Source organism: Oncorhynchus mykiss, chromosome 8, assembly GCF_057628025.1.
Source record: "Oncorhynchus mykiss isolate SJ-2025 chromosome 8, ASM5762802v1, whole genome shotgun sequence".
Taxonomy (NCBI): domain Eukaryota; kingdom Metazoa; phylum Chordata; class Actinopteri; order Salmoniformes; family Salmonidae; genus Oncorhynchus; species Oncorhynchus mykiss.
In genome coordinates this window covers 52,892,791-52,912,645 of record NC_143029.1, presented here as the reverse complement: position 1 = coordinate 52,912,645, position 19,855 = coordinate 52,892,791, and the positions used below count along the sequence as shown (strand labels likewise).

Below are 19,855 nucleotides of genomic sequence, written 5' to 3'. Positions count from 1 at the left end.
AACGTTTTGCTAGTGTGCCCTAATGAATATGACCCTGGGTTTTTACTGTGAACTTTGACCTTAGTGGGGGATGGTAAAGCCCAGCTGTCTCTCACATTGCTCATGGTGCTACCCACTCACACAGAGCAAAACTGTATGTTGCTACTGTTCATCAAACTGTTGAGCTCTAAGGACTTGAAGGTAAAACTACCTTTTGAAAAACAAAAACACATCATCTTCAGAAACATTCCCGTTCTCTAAAAAGCAGAGGATGGGTTGGGATTGACAATCAAAATCCGTTACTATTTAATCCAGGCTTTGAATAATTATATAATTAATATAATTCTAATTATATTATGGATTTCATGTCATTTGTCCGGTAAATCATTTTGTTCTCTCAAAACATTCCCTTTGTTCTGAGTGATTGGGGTACGGGCCCTGGAGTCTTGAGTTCTGCTTCTATGCATCCTTCTGTTCTCTCCCCTCGGCACTGTTTTATCCAGAGAAATATATCCAGACAGACTGTAACATCATACTCATCTACAGTATGGCTCTGGCTTTACTCTTATTTTCAGTGGACAGTTTAGACTCATCTGTAGCTCTCCAGGTCCGATAAGATACTCGACTGGAGTTCTGCCGTGTTGAGGTTACTGTGGCTTGGTCTCAACTGGATCAACCCCCATTCCCTTTTGTTTGTCCCCAAAAAAATTGCACTAATATCATTGTATTTTGGGTATTTCTTTACCACTGCCTTTCCGAGCCATGTTTTTATTTCTCTTGTAGACTGTGCACTTTCTGTTCATAGGAGCTTTAGTCGACATAGGATGGGCCAAAGCTGTTGAGGCCTTATCATTTATATGATATGTACATCCCCATCGAGAAGAAAAAGAAATGCACACCTATTAAGGCGAGGTGCTGGCTAGCGGATTAGAAAATTTGAAAATAAAGGAGAGCCGCACACTCTAGGAGCTCAGATGCAAAAAAATGTAATATCCGACAGGGTATAATCATCAGGGTATAATCAAACACTGCGAGATGACTCGTTTATATTGTGTCAAAAGACACACGGGTGTCTGTAATCATGGCCAAGAGTGGCCTAATATCCATTGGTTAATTCTCAAATATTAAAATTGCATACAAAGAACAGCATACAAAAAAACAAATGGATAGAATACGATCATAAATTAATTTTAGACTACACAAGCTTACAAACAATTACAATGGCAAAGTCACAATAATCAGGTCTCAATGTAGACTTTGATCTGAAGCCATTATTGTGACTTTGCCATTGTAATTGGCCACACCAGATACTGACTGTTACTTTTGATTTTGACACCCCCCCCTTTGTTCAGGGACACATTATTCCATTTCTGTTAGTCACGTGTCTGTGGAATTTGTTCAGTTTATGTCTCAGTTGTTGAATCTTATGTTCATACAAATATTTACACATGTTAAGTTTGCTGAAAATAAACGCAGTTGACAGTGAGAGGACATTTCTTTTTTTTGCTGAGTTTAGTAACATTTCCTACAACAGGAACTAACCCTTAGCTGAGGTCGGTTATCCTGCACTTCAACAAAAACATTCAGCCTCTGATTGTGTGTCTGAAGCTAAAGGGGAGTCAGTCAGGCCTGCCCAAGGCCCAGGGTTCCTGTCTGGAAGCTGCTTTCCACTGCGCCTACAGGCCTAGGATTATTGCAGTTTAGCTGAAGTTGAGCCCAAAAACACAATTCCCATAGATGGGTTAGCTGACAACATCACAAAAATGATGCACACGCTGCAATGGAGCAGAACTCCAGATAGCTACTAACAATGACAAGAAACTGCCATGTGGGGAATCGTAAATGACTCATTTCAGCTAGTTTCATATTGTTCTTGATACCATGTCTTGTTTTGACTTATTTTATGTCAATGCTAATATGGATACAGTTAGCTAGCTAGCTAACCAACAACTGTAACAATGTATTTGAGACAAGTGCTCAAATGTATTTATGTTTTCAATAAACATTGGAGACGAAATACAGCTTACATGTTGTCAACAATCTAAGCCAACCACGTCTGTTTTACCCCATAGTTGTGCCCGCATTGGTTTTGTTGCTAAACAACCAACCCGTCTATAGACGGCCTCATAGATAAGTCAAATTTGAAAATTGCCAATAATACATCACCTTTGTACACAAAAGATCCATTCAAGTATTCACGTAAGTGTCATTTTTTTTTGCACTCACAGCCAAAGATGATATGTTTTTATATGAATCCACTATCTGTCATGTTTCTGGATGACGTCGTCGCTGCTTGCGCTGCTCCAGTGAGCACTGAGTGCAGGTGTAATCGGCTCTCTAGAACGATGGCAACAACCCATGAAACAGTGTACGCGGATGTGTGAAGATTACATTGAAAACAACGGTTGACCATCTTGGACGCCGTCACCAGTTCATATATAGCTCAGTGGGGCTGCCCCTTGTTCAGGGATCAATCATGGCTGCCCTCCTTCCAGTGCTTTAAGCCAGGGGATGGGGAATTGTTACACTAGGAACAGGTCACAGAGGAAGAGGTAACTGACCCATACTGAAGGGAATGTGGCGTGTTTATGTTTGCCTAAAATGGGCCAAAGGAAATTGTTTTGTAGGAAACTTCATGAATTGCATGGATTTCATGTTTCATATTCAGTGATCCATCCTCGGTTGTCTGCACAAGACAGGTCTCAAGTAGCAAAGGGAGCTTCCTGGCACACATGACTGGGAATTGAAGCATACTGTAGCTTTTATACTAATGGAATATATATTGTATATGCCGTAACAGTGATTACACTGTAAAGTCACAGTCTAATGTAACTCTCTGCTCTAGGTAGGCAGTCATTTATAGCCTTGGGGCTGTCGTCGAAGGGGCCAACTACACTGAACAAAAATATAAATGCAACAATTTCAAAGATTTTATTCAGTTACAGTTCATTTAAGGAAATCAGTCAATTAAATTCATTGGGCCCTAATCTATGGATTTCACATGACTGGGAATACAGATAAGCATCCGTTGGTCACAGATAAGTAGGGGCGTGGATCAGAAAACACATCAGTATCTGGTGTGACCTCCATTTGCCTCATGCAGCGCGACACATCTCCTTTTCATAGAGTTGATCAGGCTAATGATTGTGGCCTTTGGAATGTTGTCTGGAACTGGAACACGCTATCATACACCTCGATCCAGAGCATTCCAAACATGCTAAACGGGTGACATGTCTGGTGAGTATGCAGGCCATGCAAGAACTGGGACATTTTCAGCTTACAGGAATCGTGTGACATAGGGCCGTGCATTACCATGCTGAAACGAAGTGATGGCGGCAGATGAATGGCACGACAGATGAATGGCACGACAATGGGCCTGAGGCTCTCGTCACGGTATCTCTGTGCATTCAAATTGCCATAGATAAAATGCAATTGTGTTTGTTGACTGTAGCTTATGCCTGCCCATACCATAACCCCACTGCCAACATGGGGCACTCTGTTCACGACATTGACATCAGCAAACCGCTCACCAACATGATGCCATACACGCCATCTGCCCAGTACATTTGAAATTGGGATTCATCCATTAAGAGCACACTTCTCCAGTGTGCCAGCGGACATCGAAGGCGAGCATTTGCCCACTAAAGTTGGTTAGGACGCCGAACTGCAGTCAGGTTAAGACCCTGGTGAGAATAACGAGCATGCAGATGAGCTTCCCTGAGACGGTTTCGGGTGGCTGGTCTCAGACGATCCTGCAGGTAAAGAAGCTGGATGAGGATGTCCTGGGCTGGCATTGTTACACATCGTCTACGGTTGTGAGGCCGGTTGGACGTACTGCCAAATTCTCGAAAACAACTTTGGAGGAGGCTTATGTTAACATTAAAATCTCTGGCAATATCTCTGGTGGACATTTCTGCAGTCACCATAGCAATTGCGCGCTCCCTCAACTTGAGACAGCTGTGGCATTGTGTTGTGTGAGACAACTGCACATTTTCTTTATATGCCACACCTGTCACGTGGATGGATTATCTTGGCATAGGAGAAATGCTCACTAACAGGGATGTAAAACAATTTTTTTTAGACAAATAGGCTTTCTGTGCGTATGTGTCACGCGTGTCATGCGTATGTTTCACCTGTGCATTTTCGTGTCACTTTAATTGTAAGTAAGAATATAACATTTTCTGAACACTTCTACATAAAACACATTTGCATTGTCATTTCATAAAATGTCCATAATATATCTGGCGTTAACAGTGGAATTATAAGTGTTTTACAGTATTACCTACTTGCCAGTGTTGTGATTGGCTTTGATATTCGCCTATTGATTTATCCTGTCTGTCTCAGCGGCATCTGGGAAATCTGGTCTGAGTTTGTGGCTGCGTTATCTAGTGGAAATAGATGTATTCCTGGTTGCTAAAAATTGACACTGTTCGCTCAATTTCAGTTAAGAAAACAAGCACTGAATAATGTAGCGAGTCATTGTACCATCTACATTTCTGTAGATATCTTTTCAATAAAACCAATACATAGCTGTAAAAACGATTTAAATCTGGTGGGCCAAAACCGCTGTTTGAAGGTGGTGGTAGCAACCAGGAAATTAAAGAGCGATTTCCACTAGATACCCCAGCCACAAAGTCAGAAGAGCTTTCTCTAATTTAACATATGCCGCTTTGGTAGGAGAAATCAGTAGGCGAATATCACAGCCCATCAACAACACTGGCCGACAGTAATACCAATACACCAAGATAGACCATAGCTTGTCGTTTCCAATGGGAACAAATGAGTCATAGCGAGCAGAACAAGCAAGGAGGTGGGCAAGAACAAACCCTAGCGATATCCTATTGGTGCGTTCTAGGTACATCTGCATATTCCTTTTAGGGAGTGCGACTGTGTTCAATAACTCAATTCGCCTTTGCACTCCTAAACAGCACAATTAAAAAATTTAAAAAACTTTTGCAAAGAGTAAAGTCTACTAAACTTAGTCCGTTCTTTTCATACTATATTTTAGTTTTCGGAACAGAAAATTATACTGAGATCCAATGTTTAATTGATGAGAATATTTGCAGACTGTCGGCCAAAATCCATGACGTTCCATCTCCCCTACTGCCCGCCAGTGGGCTTCGTGGAAACAGCAACCGGATGCTTCACATTTATACATCCAGTAAAATATCTGTCTAATTGTTCTATCTGTGGTAATAATGTCATGAAAATCCTGAAAAAAGTCATGGAATTTTAAATTGGTGTTTTTCAGGCCTGGAAAAGTTTGGGGAAATAATCAAATCCCAACATTTTTGGAAAAGTAATGGGAATTTATTTTAATGTAATTGATTTTGGCACAGTTTTTAAATATTTTATCAATCAAATAAAAATCTACATATCAGCCAGAATCGGAATGTCACTTTAGCCTGTCTGTGTTTGGGCGTACACGAGTGGGCCGTTGGTCAAGGAGAGACAATCGGATATTGCAGCAGCAGGTTGGCCTATATACCCTACAAAATATGATAGAGAACAGACTAATAACTAGGTAGCCAATTCAAAACATATTGTAATGAAACAGGCAGGGAGCAGGTCTCGAACCCTCGACCTTCTAGCCCGAGGTCCGCTAACGACTGTGCCGCAAAATATTCCTCGTGCGGCAGAGTCGATTTCCGCGGTTTTAAACCCAGGGTCGTTACAATATATTATAACCTCTAGTTATCCGTTTAGCTATTATTAAGACATATTGATGTTTTCGTCATGTACCCAAAAACTTACCGACACTCGCGAATAAGACCATACAAAGTTGATTCATTTAAACGATACAAAAGAAGTTGACATCATTCTTGTTTTTACAAAACGAACGATTCACTTCGAGTTTGTATTAGTTTGGATTCGGTTCAGTCAGCCTGCAAACACTTCTAAAGTAGCTAAGATAAACATGACTAAACTAAAAAAAAATGTGTGAGCTTGCTTCAGCTGAATAAAAAATATTTGTAGCCAACCAGAGCCATTTGATATACACTGAATGTACAGACATTAATATTGAGTTTGCACCCCTTTTGCCCTCAGAACAGCCTCAATTCGTCGAGGCATGGACTTAACTTATTGAAAGCGTTCCATATGGATGCTGGCCCATGTTGACACCAATGCTTCCCACAGTTGTGTCAAGTTGGCTGGATGTCCGGTGGTTCACCATTCTTGATACACATGGGAAACTGTTGAACATGGACAAACAAGTGTGCCTCACACCTACTAATGTACCCCGTGCAATGGCACTTAAATATTTTGTCTTGCCCATTCACCCTCTGAATGGCACACATACACAATCCATATCTCAAGGCTCAAACACCCTTCATCTACACCGATTGAAGTGGATTTAACAAGTGACATCAATAAGGGATCATAGCTTTCACCAGGATTCACCTGGTCATTCTTTGCCATGGAGCAGGTGAGCAAGTGTCCTTAATGTTTTGTACACTCGGTGTATTCAATTAGTAAGTTATTTCAAAAGTCATGAAATGTATTTGGTTGTAATGTTGTACATCAAGGGTGGCCAACCATCCTCCAGCAGAGCTAATGGGTGTGCAGGCTTTTTTTCCCCAGTCCCCCTTTAACAAACCACATTTTAGAAATGAGCTGCTCAACTGGACCTTGATAAAAATCACTCAGATGTGTTTGAGCCGGGCTTGATCAAAAGCCTTCACACCCATTAGCTCTCCAGATGAAGGGTTGGCCACAGGTGTTTTATAGAGTTGCCTAACAGGTGTTCTACTTTGCGTGGGGTTAAGTGCCTTGCACAACCACAGGAGATGGTCCATGGGATCAGAGAGCAGCCTCCCAGTGTCAATACCACATTACACTTACTTCGTTAAACGTACATAGAGGCGCCGCTAATGGTTGGTCATGGAAATATTGTTAGAAGTCATGGAAAAGTCCCAAAATTCCATCGGTCTAAATGCGTATGAAACCTGTACTGTGAAACACTATAATTCCACTATTAGCGCCAGATCCAGTATATTATGGAAATGTTCTAAAATTACAATGCAAAAATTCAAAGAAATCCTGTGTAGCAACTTTCATATGGATAAACATGAATCGTCAATAATGCTGAGTGAGAAAGTTACAGAGGAACAAAGACCATACCCCCCCCCCAAATGCTAACCTCTCACCATTACCAATAACATGGGATGTTAGCATTTTTTTTGGGGGGGGGGGGGTATGATCAATGTTCCTCTATCTTTCTGACTCATCATTATTCACTCATCATTCATGATTATCCAATACATTACTTACTATTCATTTCTAATCCGCAACACAACCAAACCAAATGCACCCAACAAGTTCCTAGGAATATGGGACCAAATAAAACTTTGGACTACATTTAATACACTATATGTGAATTTGTACAAATACTTATTAGCCTTTAAAATGGGGTCGGGGGGACTAGATACACAGAGTGCGTCTACTGTATTTCTAAACACTAAAACAGAGTTGGAGTCATTGCAGCTAAAGGTGGCACAACAAGTTGAGTGTAAGGGGGCAATTCATTTTTCACACAGGTGCAGTGGGTGTTGCATCACTTTGTTCATGAAATAAATGAATTAAGTATGTATTGGGTTATTTGTTCACTCCAGTTCCCTTTATCTAATATTAGGTTTTGGTTGAAGATCAAAAATTTGCAAAAGTTGAGAAAATTATAAAAGGGGACAAATACTTTCACCACACTGTATGCTTTGACATTTTAGATACCAGTGCGCTTTGTCATTAAAACCTCTTAAGGATCTGACCCTCTTTTTTTTCTCTTTTTTCCCCCACCTAAATGACACCCAAATCTACCTGCCTGTAGCTCAGGACCTGAAGCAAGGATATGCATATTCTTGATACCATTTGAAAGGAAACACTTTGAAGTTTGTGGAAATGTGAAATTAATGTCGGAGATAATACTACAAAAAAAAGTGAATAAAAAAAATAATAATAAAGATGTTTAAAATGCAATAGAAAAGCTACAATGTATTATTCCAGGTTAGGTGCAATTTAGATTTGCCACTAGATGGCATCAGTGTACGTGCAAAGTTTTAGATTGATCCAATGAACCATTGCATTTCTGTTCAAAATGTTGTATCAAGTCTGCCCAAATGTGTCAAATTGGTTTGATACATTTTCAAGTTCATAACTGTGCACTCTCCTCACAATAGCATGCTTTTCTTTCACTGTAGTAGCTACTGTACATTTGACAGTGCAGTTAGATTAACAAGATTAACAAGAATTTAAGCTTTCTGCCCTTATCAGATATGTCTATGTCCATGTCCTGGGATTTTTTTGTTTGTTACTTACAGCCTCATGCTAATCACATTAGCCTAGGTTAGCTCAACCGTCCCGCAAGGGGAGGGGGGGGGTGTAAAGTGTAGATTTCTTTCCTATTTTTTCTTCTTTGATTGATTTTCACTGATTGCCATATTATGAATCCATATTCCCTACCATGCATGATTCCTTCTATACTGGAAGACATCTTGTGATAAGAGAGATAGCAATGCTCTGGTTTCAATAGTGTCACGAACTTGCTCGAAGTCCGTAACAAAAAGGGAGACAGACAACGTGGCGATAAGGAATACCAAAAATATATTTATTAACAGAAGTAACGTAAATACAATTAACAATGGTGTGTGTAGTCAGTCATCAGTAGTGTAAGTGAGTGTGATTGCGTGCATACATGTGATAATGAACGGTGTTGAAAGGTGCCAAAGCAAACAAACAAACAAAACAGCCACAAAAATGCCACAACCAAAATCTGACCGTCTGCATGGAGAATCTCCTCAATGACTGGGGAAGCTGTGTATTTATCCCAGGACACACCCGGGCCCAGGTGTGTCCCATGTCGCTGACGACCCTCCCAGCTCCGCCCGCCGACATCCTAATAAGGAAAACAAGAGCAAAGAGAAAGAATACGGCAGACAGAGTGGGAGGGTCATCACAATACTCCCTATGTCACAGTTTCCCAAACTCGTTCCTCGGGACCCCAAGAGGTGCCTGTTTAGGTTTTAGCCCTAAGCACTACATAACTGATACATATAATCAAGTAATCATCAAGCTTTGATCATTTAAATCAGCTGTGTAGTGTTAGGGCAAAAACCAAAATGTGCACCACTTGGGGTCCCGGGGACCGAGTTTGGGAAACGCTGCCCTATGTAGTCAGTCACACTTGATATTCTATTTTCTTGTATATCACCTTATAAGACCTTCCATAAATCAGGCTATTGTTGTACTGTAGGCCTCTTTTCTTCATTACCCCCACCACACTACTGTTCAGACATGGTATCATGACTTCCTGTGTACAGTCAATGTATAATGTTTCCCTTGTATAAGAGGCCATGTTTGTTTGTGACTGACACGTTGTCGAAAACTAAATGGTCGGGGGCCAAACTGTGATATATTTCATCATTCAAGTCTCGGCCTAGTCTTTACAGTACAGGAATGTGCAGCTACAAAGTAATTCAAGGACACTTGAGTGGGATCAATGATGGGACTCGACTCCACAATAATATTCACGTAAACATTTTTGGTTTGGTTTTACTCGGCCCAGTGAACTGCATCCGGCGTTTATCTGGACTCCCTCAGGGCAAGAAGAGTGGGGGGTGGGCTCTCTTTCGGAGTACCGACATTCTCCCGAAATAGCAGGAGAGAGGGCGTCATCGCTGGGAAAACAGCCGTTGCACTGGGATTGCAACACCGACTGTCCTGTTGCTACCTCTCAACTGTGTGAGCTCCTCCAGTTATATTTGAGTCAGGAAACTCATGGTGGGGACATGACTGGTCGCCGTTTGAGCATTCAGCCTTAGAAGAGGAAAATCCCAGATTCTCTGTTGTGACCCTTGTTCTCTTGAAGACAACAGGTGCAGTAAATGTATATATATATTTTTTACTATGTTTTATCACTAGATCATTGGGTTTATCGATTTGTTTTCTACCCGTGACTTGGACTCTTTGTGTAGACAACCATGGTAGAGGAGACTTACTTGTGACCAGAACATTGTGTCCATTTGTACAATTACAATGGCATAGAATGTCTATTTGACCCTGCTGAAGATCTAAGAGAGCAGGTGCTCTGGCTCTCCTTTAGAGGACATGGCAGGATAATTGTTTTGGTTTTAGTATCAGGCAGCCCCTTAGGCCAATCCAAATTTAAAGAGATACTTCACCCCAAAATCGAACAAAACTAAAGTGAAAGATTGGCACTTTTTTTTAATTTTTTTTTTATGTAATGGGTTTTGGAATTAACTGAGGGTGGGCACTGTCTAATATTTGAATCGTAATACATTTGATTAACTTGACCTTTAACCTCCTGTTTTCCTCAGCTCCACATTAAGGCAGAATGAGAGAGAAGCTGGCTGCCATGTCGCGATCGCTGTGCCCCGGCTCGCAGGCCGAGGCCAGCGACGACCTAAAGACACCGAACGGCGGCGAAGAAAAGATGCAAATGAAGCGCGAGATTTCCCTCCCCAATGGCATCTGCCTCATCGTGGGCAACATGATTGGCTCTGGAATCTTTGTCTCGCCTAAAGGCGTCCTCATGCACAGCGGCTCCTACGGGCTATCGCTAGTCATCTGGGCTCTCGGCGGCATCTTTTCCGTTTTCGGAGCACTGTGCTATGCAGAGCTGGGAACCACGATCACCAAGTCGGGCGCTAGTTACGCCTACATCCTGGAGTCGTTTGGCGGTTTCCTAGCTTTTATCAGGCTGTGGACGTCCATCCTGCTCATTGAGCCGGCCAGCCAGGCGGTCATCTCACTGACCTTCGCCAACTATTTAGTGGAGGCGTGGTACCCCACCTGCCAGCCCCCCTACGACGCCATCCGCCTCATTGCTGCCGCCTGCATCTGTAAGGGACCTGCCTCTGTTTGTTTTTACCACTAACATTAAGTTACAAATGGAAGACTTTATGGACCAGTTTCCCGGACAATGATTTAACCTAGTCCTGGACTAAAAAGCTATTTGTCCGTGTCCCAGAAACCGTCCTTTGGGTTTTATCAATTTCTATTGGGGATAACTAGGGTCTAGTAACAATGACTATTTTAGGTAAAGACTCAAAACATTTCCAGACTTGTTCTTTGAGAGGCTTCTGGTAGAGGTGTGTCTATTCATGTCTGTCTAAACATGTGATTGTGAAGAATAGAATTGACTTTACTTGATTTTTTTTGGAATGAAGGGTGTTTTGGAAAGTATTTTTTTGTGTGTGTGTAATGGTACTGTAGGTGCCTTTACTAGAATGAGGCCATGTTCAGATAAACCACTCTCTTTAGTCACGCAAACACATCCTCGACTTGATGCCCAGTCAGAGCATTAAAATAGCCCTGAACCCACTTTGCTTCGTGCAGCTCCTCTTGGCCATCTGAAATTGGCACTGAGCTGGTATTTAGGTTAGAGAGCAGCAATGGCATGATTCAGCCACACTGTCCAGACTAGAGTTTCCCTCAGCCCAGAGACATCTGCCACTAGTGCAAGAGAGGCTTGACAGCCAGCATGAATCCGCTACGATCTGGGTCTGCGGTTCATTAACCGAGTAACTACAGTACTTGTCTGTGTAAAACAGGCCCCACTTAAATGGTTATCTCCTCGTCAGGACACATAATTAGGAAAACTCTGGGCCCTAGATTGGTTTGACGGACGTTTGGTTTCTCCTCGCAAGCACACACACACACACACGTTTGACTCATCATTATGGAGTGAGAGAGAGAGACACACATTCCATTAAAACATGCCATTATTTTTCATCTGCCAGTAGTGTACCATCTCTGTTCCATCAGTTTCATGGCAGTGAAGGGATGTGAGGTGCTTGCTTTTCCCTCTGCTTCAGTTACACAAACAGTACAGATTGTTCAGTGACAGAGATCAACTATTTTGGGATTTGGAAGGGGTAACTCAGGAGCACACTGATATTACAAAAAAAACAACAATGTTCTACTTTTCTTCTGCTTTGTCCTTTTCTTTCTCCTACTTTGCATCCGTTTCCTACAGAATATCATCTCTCTCCCCCCCCCCCCCAACCCCCCCTCTCGCCCTCTCTCCGCCAGGCATGCTTATCTTTGTAAACTGTGCCTATGTTAAGTGGGGAACCATGGTCCAGGATCTGTTCACCTACGCCAAGCTCATGTCACTCATCCTCATCATCATTATAGGTATCATGAAGATAGCCAAAGGTAGGAGAGATTGTGATGTGGAGGGGATATGGGCGGAAGATTCACTTTTATTCTTTGCTGATTGTAGACTTACTCCATGCCGTTTAAAAAAATTGTTAGCTAGCAATGTCCACTATAACCTGGCTAACATTTTCAGAGAATGTAGCACTGCTAGCAGAATGGCTGCTTCTGTTAGCAGCCATTTTAAAGAATGGGGAAAGTGAGGGAGGACACCCCTTTTTGTGGAAGGGAGAGCCCTTTCCCCATGCTTTTGAATGCATTGCTAACGGAAACAATCCCTTTTCACTAGCATTGCTACATTCTCCGAAAAGATACCCTAGGGAATTCGACAATAAGATGATTAACATCCCTTTAAAGGGGGAATCTGCAGTACAAACATTAGCAAAGCATACACCCAGCCTCAGTTTTGGTAAAAACTGAGGGATGAGGCTGAAGAAATGTAACCACACTCAAATTCATAGACAAAGCTATGGTTACAAGGACTGAATATCCATGATATCAAAAGTATGCGTTTGACGCTATTTAGTGTTTGTTTATACTTATAGTATTTACAAACAATGGAGTGAAAGATGCTTTATATTTTTGAACTACGCTCATGAGGCATTTAGAAGATACTGTATATAAGGAATCACTGGGCATATTGTATATCGTTAATTAAAAAATCACCAAAATGAATCACCAACCTCAGATTGCCCATTTGAATGTTCACAGTGACAGTGATCTAAAGATATGCAATAGAAGGGATTAATGCTACATTTCTCTTTCTCTCTGCCCCCTCTCCCAATTTCTCCCTCCTGCCTGTAGGAGAAACCCAGAACTTTCAGAATCCGTTTGAGGGCTCCTCCACAGAGCCTGGGTCTATAGCTCTGGCCCTCTACTCTGCTTTGTTCTCCTACTCTGGCTGGGACACACTCAACTTTGTCACAGAGGAGATCCAGAACCCAGAGAGGTAATCTCCCTGTTTCCACATTCATTTATAACGGGGCTATACGGGGTCATGGCAAGTCTTACAAGGCATTATACATGCATGATTTTTATTCATATTTTTTTAGTTGATCGGATCTTAGCCCAGAGAGTGGTGGACTTGTTAGCAGGCGTTATACACCCAACAAAGTATACATCTCCTCTCTTCCACTCTCATAGCCTTTGCCCATTATAAACTCAAACATATTTCAGACTGTACTGTGTATGACTGTAATCGTGCCTGGTTTAATTCGAGTTCAGCCCATATTCAGAGAAGCTGCGTCAGTACTGTCATCCCCAATCAGCCATGCCCCCTTCACCCAACACTTTCTGCCCTTAGAGCAAAGACAACATCACTATTCATGATTGGACTGTATATTTGGATGGTGATACGATGATTACGCACCCGGAGTATAATGGGAGCCATGCTCAAGGCCTAATTTGGCGGTGAAGAAAGGACAAGGTCTTGAATAGAGACAAATGTTAAAGAGCATTGGGTTTATTTATACTTGGGTCTATTGTACAAGAGTATAATGACAATGGATATTTTTTTTATTGATGACAGCTTATTTTGTAACAAACAATCACCAGTTTTTCCCAAACATTTCAAATAAATACTTGTGTATAAGAAGTATTGAAAATGGCCTCACCCACTAAATAAAAATGATGGATTTGTTTCGCTGACCTATTGACCTCTGACTTCTTTATTGCTATAGGAACCTGCCTCTGGCCATTGCCATCTCCATGCCCATTGTGACCATCATCTACCTGCTGACCAATGTGGCCTATTACGTGGCTCTGGACATGTCCTCTCTACTAGCCAGTGACGCTGTCGCCGTGGTGAGAACCTCCTGACCCACATGCTAAAAATAGGGCCAAATATGGGGCTGTTAAGATCATGTGACCCGTCTCTGTGTCCATGTTGTTAGAGAGTACTATAGTACAATATATCAGATAAACCGAGATGACCATTTTAATCATTTCAGGAAATGTAGTTATTTTACTAGAAGACACGTTGTTGCGTGCAACATAAGTGATAGCACTGAATTCTACGGTGTATTTTAAATATAATAATTATATACCTTTGATAATATACTGAACAAAAATATAAATGCAACATGCAAGATTTTCTAAAATATCAGTCAATTGAAATAAATTCATTAGGCCCGAATCTATTGATTTCACGTGACAGGGAATACAGATATGCATCTGTTGGTCACAAATACCTTTAAAAAAAACATTCTCATCACGGTATCTCTGTGCATTCAAATTGCCATTGATTAAAAGCCATTGTGTTCGTTGTCCGTAGCTTATGCCTGCCCATAGCATAACCCCACCACCATGGAGCACTCTGTTCACAACGTTGACATCAGCAAAGTGCTCGCCCACACGACGCCATACACGTGGTCTGCGTTTGTGAGGCCGGTTGGACGTACTGCTGAATTCTCTAAAGCGAGAGGTCTGCTGGGTGCAAACTTGAACGTTGTGAAAATTCTGTGCAACTTCCGCCGTGCGTTTACTGTGAACACTAAGGTTGTACCCGCTTTAAGTTAGTTTCAGACAGTGGTCAAGTAGGCTTTACAAAATAATGCATTTTATTATTCCCATACCATTATTACAGAGAATCAGACAAATTATGCTACCCTCTGCTTATTGGCTACTTATATTATTCAAGCCTGTCTCAAAATACAACACTGCCCCTTTAAGACCAAGCTTAGAGGGAACATTGGTTGGATGCGGCTTATGGTAGAGAAATTAACATTCAATTTTCTGGCAACAGCTCTGGTGGACATTCCTGCAGTCACCATACCAATTGCACGCTCCAAGGCATTGTGTTGTGTGACAAAACCGCACATTTTAGAGTGACCTTTTATTGTCCCCAGCACAAGGTGCACCTTTGTAATGATTATACTGTTTAATCAGTTTATTGATGTGCCACACCTGTGAGATGGATCTTGGCAAATGAGAAATTTACACATGTTGTGTTTATTTTTGTTCAGTGTATTTTACTGAACCCATTTCGTCTAATCCCACAGACTTTTGGAAATGCAGTCCTGGGACCGTTCAAATGGATCATTCCCATTTCCGTGGCCATGTCCTGCTATGGAGGACTCAACGCCTCCATCATCGCTGCCTCCAGGTACTGACCACATTTTTCTGAAGTTTAAAGGGATAGTTCACTTTTTTGAAGCTTTAGCTTTTTAAACTTTTTTTTTATATGCATCTACGGTGTTGTTGTTTCATCAAAATGTTTTTTAAGTTTGTTAGATGGTTATTCAGCAACCAATGTCAACAATCACCCAGCTAGCAGAATTGGAGCATGTAGCATGCTAGTGAAAACATATTGAACTAGTTAGTGGTCATTGAAAGCCAGAGCTTTATCCCTTCAATGACTGGCAATGGACGTTATCTGAGATATTTGAATGTCCTACAATCAACCTGTGGGTTAGACCACCTCAGATATAAAAATCTAGTTTTACGTCCGAAGCGCTGATACATTCCATTGTGGCCGCTGAATGCCCTGTCCAGGTTGTTTTTCGTGGGGGCGAGAGAGGGACACCTTCCAAACAGTCTGAGTATGATCCAGGCGGAGCGCTACACACCTGTCCCCGCCCTCATATTCAACGTGAGTGACATCACATCTCCATAGAGCATAATGCTCTCTTTTTGATATATTACTGTATAGTATATCTCTCAGGTCACAAGTACGGGCCATGGCCCTCCTAAAGCAACCCCAAAAGGAATCTGTGATCCATCTTTCGAGAAACACTCGTCTATGGTGCATTCAGATCAGACCCACAGTGGAATGTCACTCATCCCTGGGTTGTGTGTTCTTCCAGGGGTTGATGGGCTTGATCTTTCTGTGCGTGGAGGACGTGTTCCAGCTCATCAACTACTTCAGCTTCAGCTACTGGCTCTACGTGGGCCTGTCTGTGGCCGGCCTCATCTACCTGCGCTTCACTCAGCCAGACAGACACAGACCTGTTAAGGTAATGTTAGAAAGATTGGTGTCTGAATTTGAGTCTTGTGTGTTTGATTGGCTTGTCTCACTCTCTCACACACATACAGACGAGAGAGGGGGATGCCAATGGATGAGTAAACTTGCATCTGCATAGTTGTGCATCATCACCATAGCTTGATCCGCTGTACCTTGGCTAACCACTGGCTCCTCTCCACAGCTCTCCCTGTTCTTTCCCTTCGTTTACTGCCTGTGCAGTCTGTTCCTGGTCATCGTCCCTCTGTACGGCGATACCATTAACTCCCTCATAGGGATCGGCATCGCCCTGTCTGGAGTGCCTGTTTACTACGTGGCCATATACCTGCCTGAGGACAGGAGGCCCAAGTTTATATGCAGACTAAATGGTAAGGATCAGAGCTGTAGACACACAGACACAGGGCTGGTTTCCCAGAGCCATTTTAAAACTACTTCAGGACTTGAAAGCATGCTAAATGGTAAGGATCAGAGCTGTAGACACACAGACACAGGGCTGGTTTCCCAGAGCCATTTTAAAACTACTTCAGGACTTGAAAGCATGCTAAATGGAAATGGGTTTTTTTAAAGTGCTTTTTAGTCCAGCAGTTGGTCAAACCGTCACCCATTTTTGCAGACAATTACTGTAAGAGATTCATATGCATTGTAGCTAGAAAGTAACTGGAAGTTTTGTGATTTTGAATTCTAATTCTGCCATTTCATGTCTGAACTAATATGATTTCAACGTGTGTGTAGCAGACTGGCGTGTCCACACATTTTTCACGTGTTTGCGGATTCACATGTGTAAGAATGAAAAGTTGAAAGTGTGACCGAAAAATCTAAAGATGTATCTTTTTGAAGCATGTTAGTAAAGGGTGCTAAGTTGGAAATCTGTAGGAACGCCTGAGTTTATTGGGTGGCTGATTAACAAAGAGTGCCACTGTAGGCAAGAGATAGACATAGTGAGTGTACAGGAACACCTAACACCTTCCTAATATTGAGTTACACCCCCTTTTCCTCTCAGAACAGCCTCAATACCTCGGGGCATGGGACTCTACAAGGTGTCGGAAGCGTTCCACAGGGATGCTGGCCAATGTTGACTCCAATGCTTCCAAAAGTTGTGTCAAGTTGGCTGGATGTCCTTTGGGTGGTGGACCATTCTTGATACACACGGGAAACTGTTGAGCGTGAAAAACCCTGCAGCATCTGGCACCTACTACCGTACCCCGTTCAAAGGCACTTAAATATTGTCTTGCCTATTCACCCTCTCTGAATGGCACACATACACAGTCAATGTCTCAATTGTCTCAAGCTTAGAAATCCTCCCCTTCATCTACACCGATTGAAGTGGATTTAACAGGTGACATCAAGCGATCATCATGGATTCACCTGATCAGTCTATGTCATGGAAAGAGTAGGTGTCCTTAATGTTTTGTACACTCAGTGTATTTACTATTGATGGTGAAGGGAAGGATAAATAACCTTCTGAAAACCCCAAATGGAGTTATCATCACTGTAGCAACCACAGCTCTGTCTGTTACAAATTGTTTGTTGTGCATCCTATCCATGTTGACCCGTGAACAACAAGTCCTCTGAGTGTAATTTGATTAGACTGTTTTTAGACTCAGTGGTTTGTTTTTGGCTGTGGATCTGGGGACTAGGAGTATATCATTAAATGTGGTTCAGGGAAATGTTTTGTCAGTCCACAATGTCACACTCTGTCCCTGAGCTTATCAAGCCCCGATGTGACTTAGTAGTCTGGTGTATCACATGAAAGAAACCACACATCAAAATGTATTTAGGCTTTTCCAACATAAACTCTGCCTGACCACTTGTTTACATTTCTCTTCATCTCTCTCCCCTCTCCTTGCCAGCCTGGGTCACCAAATACACCCAGATCGTGTTGTACTGCTGTCTGACTGAACTTGATGTGGAACCAGAGAAGCGAGAAGACAGCAAAGCTCAGTGAGGAGGCCTGGTGCCCCCCCCCCCCCCCCCCCCCCGGCCCATGCCACGCCACGCATGATGCACATGCCTGGAACACGAAACCTGTCTGAGCCGTGCGTGGACAAAGGCTGCACTGAAGGGTTGGCTGGTGAGGGCTCAATGCTTGCCCAACTACCACATTGCGTTCTCAAAGTCTTTCCAAGTCTTGAGGACAAAAGAGGAGCTGGTACTTGATCATGTGCGGAAGGAACTGATAACTGTGGGATTTTTTTTGTTTTTTGGCGAACATATTATATTTTCCTATAAGAGTATGACTGCTCATTGTGTAATATGCTCATGGTAATATAATGTCATGTGCTTACCTGTGTTCTTCTTCAAGTGTTTATACCTTAATGTTCCTCCAAGAGGTTTACCTAGTTATTTTTTGGGATAGCACTTACAGTACATGTCCTACAGTTCTGACAGTCAACAGTCTTTGGCTTGTGTCTTCTTGTGCCGAGTCACTAAGTGGTGGTCTGACAATGTTATGACTTACAAAACATGGCCGAATGGACCAATCGGTATGGTGTAAATTACATACAGTAGAACTAATCACATAACGCATGTATTAATTACAATATGAGCTCTCAAACAGGGATTTGATTATTAAAGTGTTTGGTTTTTAATTGCTCAATGATTATATTTCAATGTGCTAGTTCCTAAAACTGTTGTGGCCTACCATTTTATTTAGCTAGGCTTGGGCTCCAATGCAACCCATTTTTATCTCAATATCAAATCATTTCTGGGTAACAATTAAATACCTTAATGTGACTGTTTTTCAATTAAAATGGACAAAAAGAAACAAAATAGCTTCTTAGCAAAGAGTAATTTCTCAAGCAAGAATTTTGCTAGGACTGTCTGTGAGTGGTCTGAGTGGGGAGGGGAAAACTGAAAACTAGCCTTTATTGACAGAGGTTTGAAACTCTTTCTTATTGGTCTATTAACCAATTTACCACCTGGTGATGTCACCGGGCAGACCAATACGCCATCCCACCAAATCAGGCTGAAATTTCAGGCAGTCTTTTAAAAACAGCTTTTTACACTAAAATGGCATTATCATAATTTTCACTATTTCGCAGTATTATTCCAACTTCATAGTGCAGACAAATAAAACACAGGAAATCACGTTTTTGATAACACTAGGCCTTTAAAGCTCTGAATTACTCAGAGTCAATAGCACTGTATATCACTTTTATAGTGGCCTGAATCGTGTTATCTTTTATGTTTTCATGAAGCTAGAGACTTAAAGTAGTCGTCAGGGCTATTTGCAAAGTATAATCTTTCAAATCGTTTGGATGTTAGGCAATCTGGCACACGTGGACCACTGTCACAACTTTCCTTTGTTTCCTCAGCCCACCTTCTCCCTTTACCAACCTTACCCTATCCCTCTCTCCTTTACTCCATTTCTTTTCCCTTGATCATTATGTCTCTCTGTCTCGCTCTTCCTCGTTCTTGGGAGATGTTACAACACCTGATTAGGGTGTAGTTATGGCTTTTGACATTTTGATACAGATTTGATTGAGCCTTACCCAAAAGGTGTTTCTTTCTTGTTCCATTTTACGTTCTTGAGCATACGAGTTAAAGCTGTGATTAGTCAAATCATGTGTTGTTTCCTTGTTACCATAATTTTCTAGTATGAATTAAAATATTGAATATCTATTTTCCCCCATAACTCTAATGCCTTTTCATTTCCAAGGCTCGTGTTATGTCACGAGTTGACCTGCTTTTAAACTCTTGTTTAATCAAAACATCTAATAAATAGCATTTCACACTTTTAAATAA

The 19,855-nt window shown here is 41.9% G+C and overlaps 1 protein-coding gene across 6 annotated transcripts; it reads left to right on the top strand.

Moving 5' to 3' along the window:
- Positions 1-8,472: 8,472 nt before the first annotated feature.
- Positions 8,473-19,852, top strand: LOC110530061 (Y+L amino acid transporter 2). 6 transcript variants are annotated; one of them, XM_021612848.3, is made up of 10 exons: positions 8,473-9,848; positions 10,311-10,835; positions 12,028-12,153; positions 12,958-13,102; positions 13,833-13,956; positions 15,153-15,256; positions 15,646-15,742; positions 15,957-16,106; positions 16,296-16,479; positions 17,962-19,852. In XM_021612848.3, the coding sequence occupies exons 2-10, from the start codon at positions 10,328-10,330 to the stop codon at positions 18,054-18,056; spliced, it is 1,533 nt and encodes a 510-aa protein (XP_021468523.2). In that variant the 5' UTR covers positions 8,473-9,848; positions 10,311-10,327; the 3' UTR covers positions 18,057-19,852. The 6 variants fall into 6 exon arrangements, with proteins under 6 accessions (XP_021468523.2, XP_036841499.1, XP_090038024.1 ...); XM_036985604.2 differs by having other exon boundaries at positions 9,616-9,859; XM_090181898.1 differs by having other exon boundaries at positions 9,640-9,848; positions 10,311-11,084.
- The last annotated feature ends 3 nt before the right edge of the window (positions 19,853-19,855 follow it).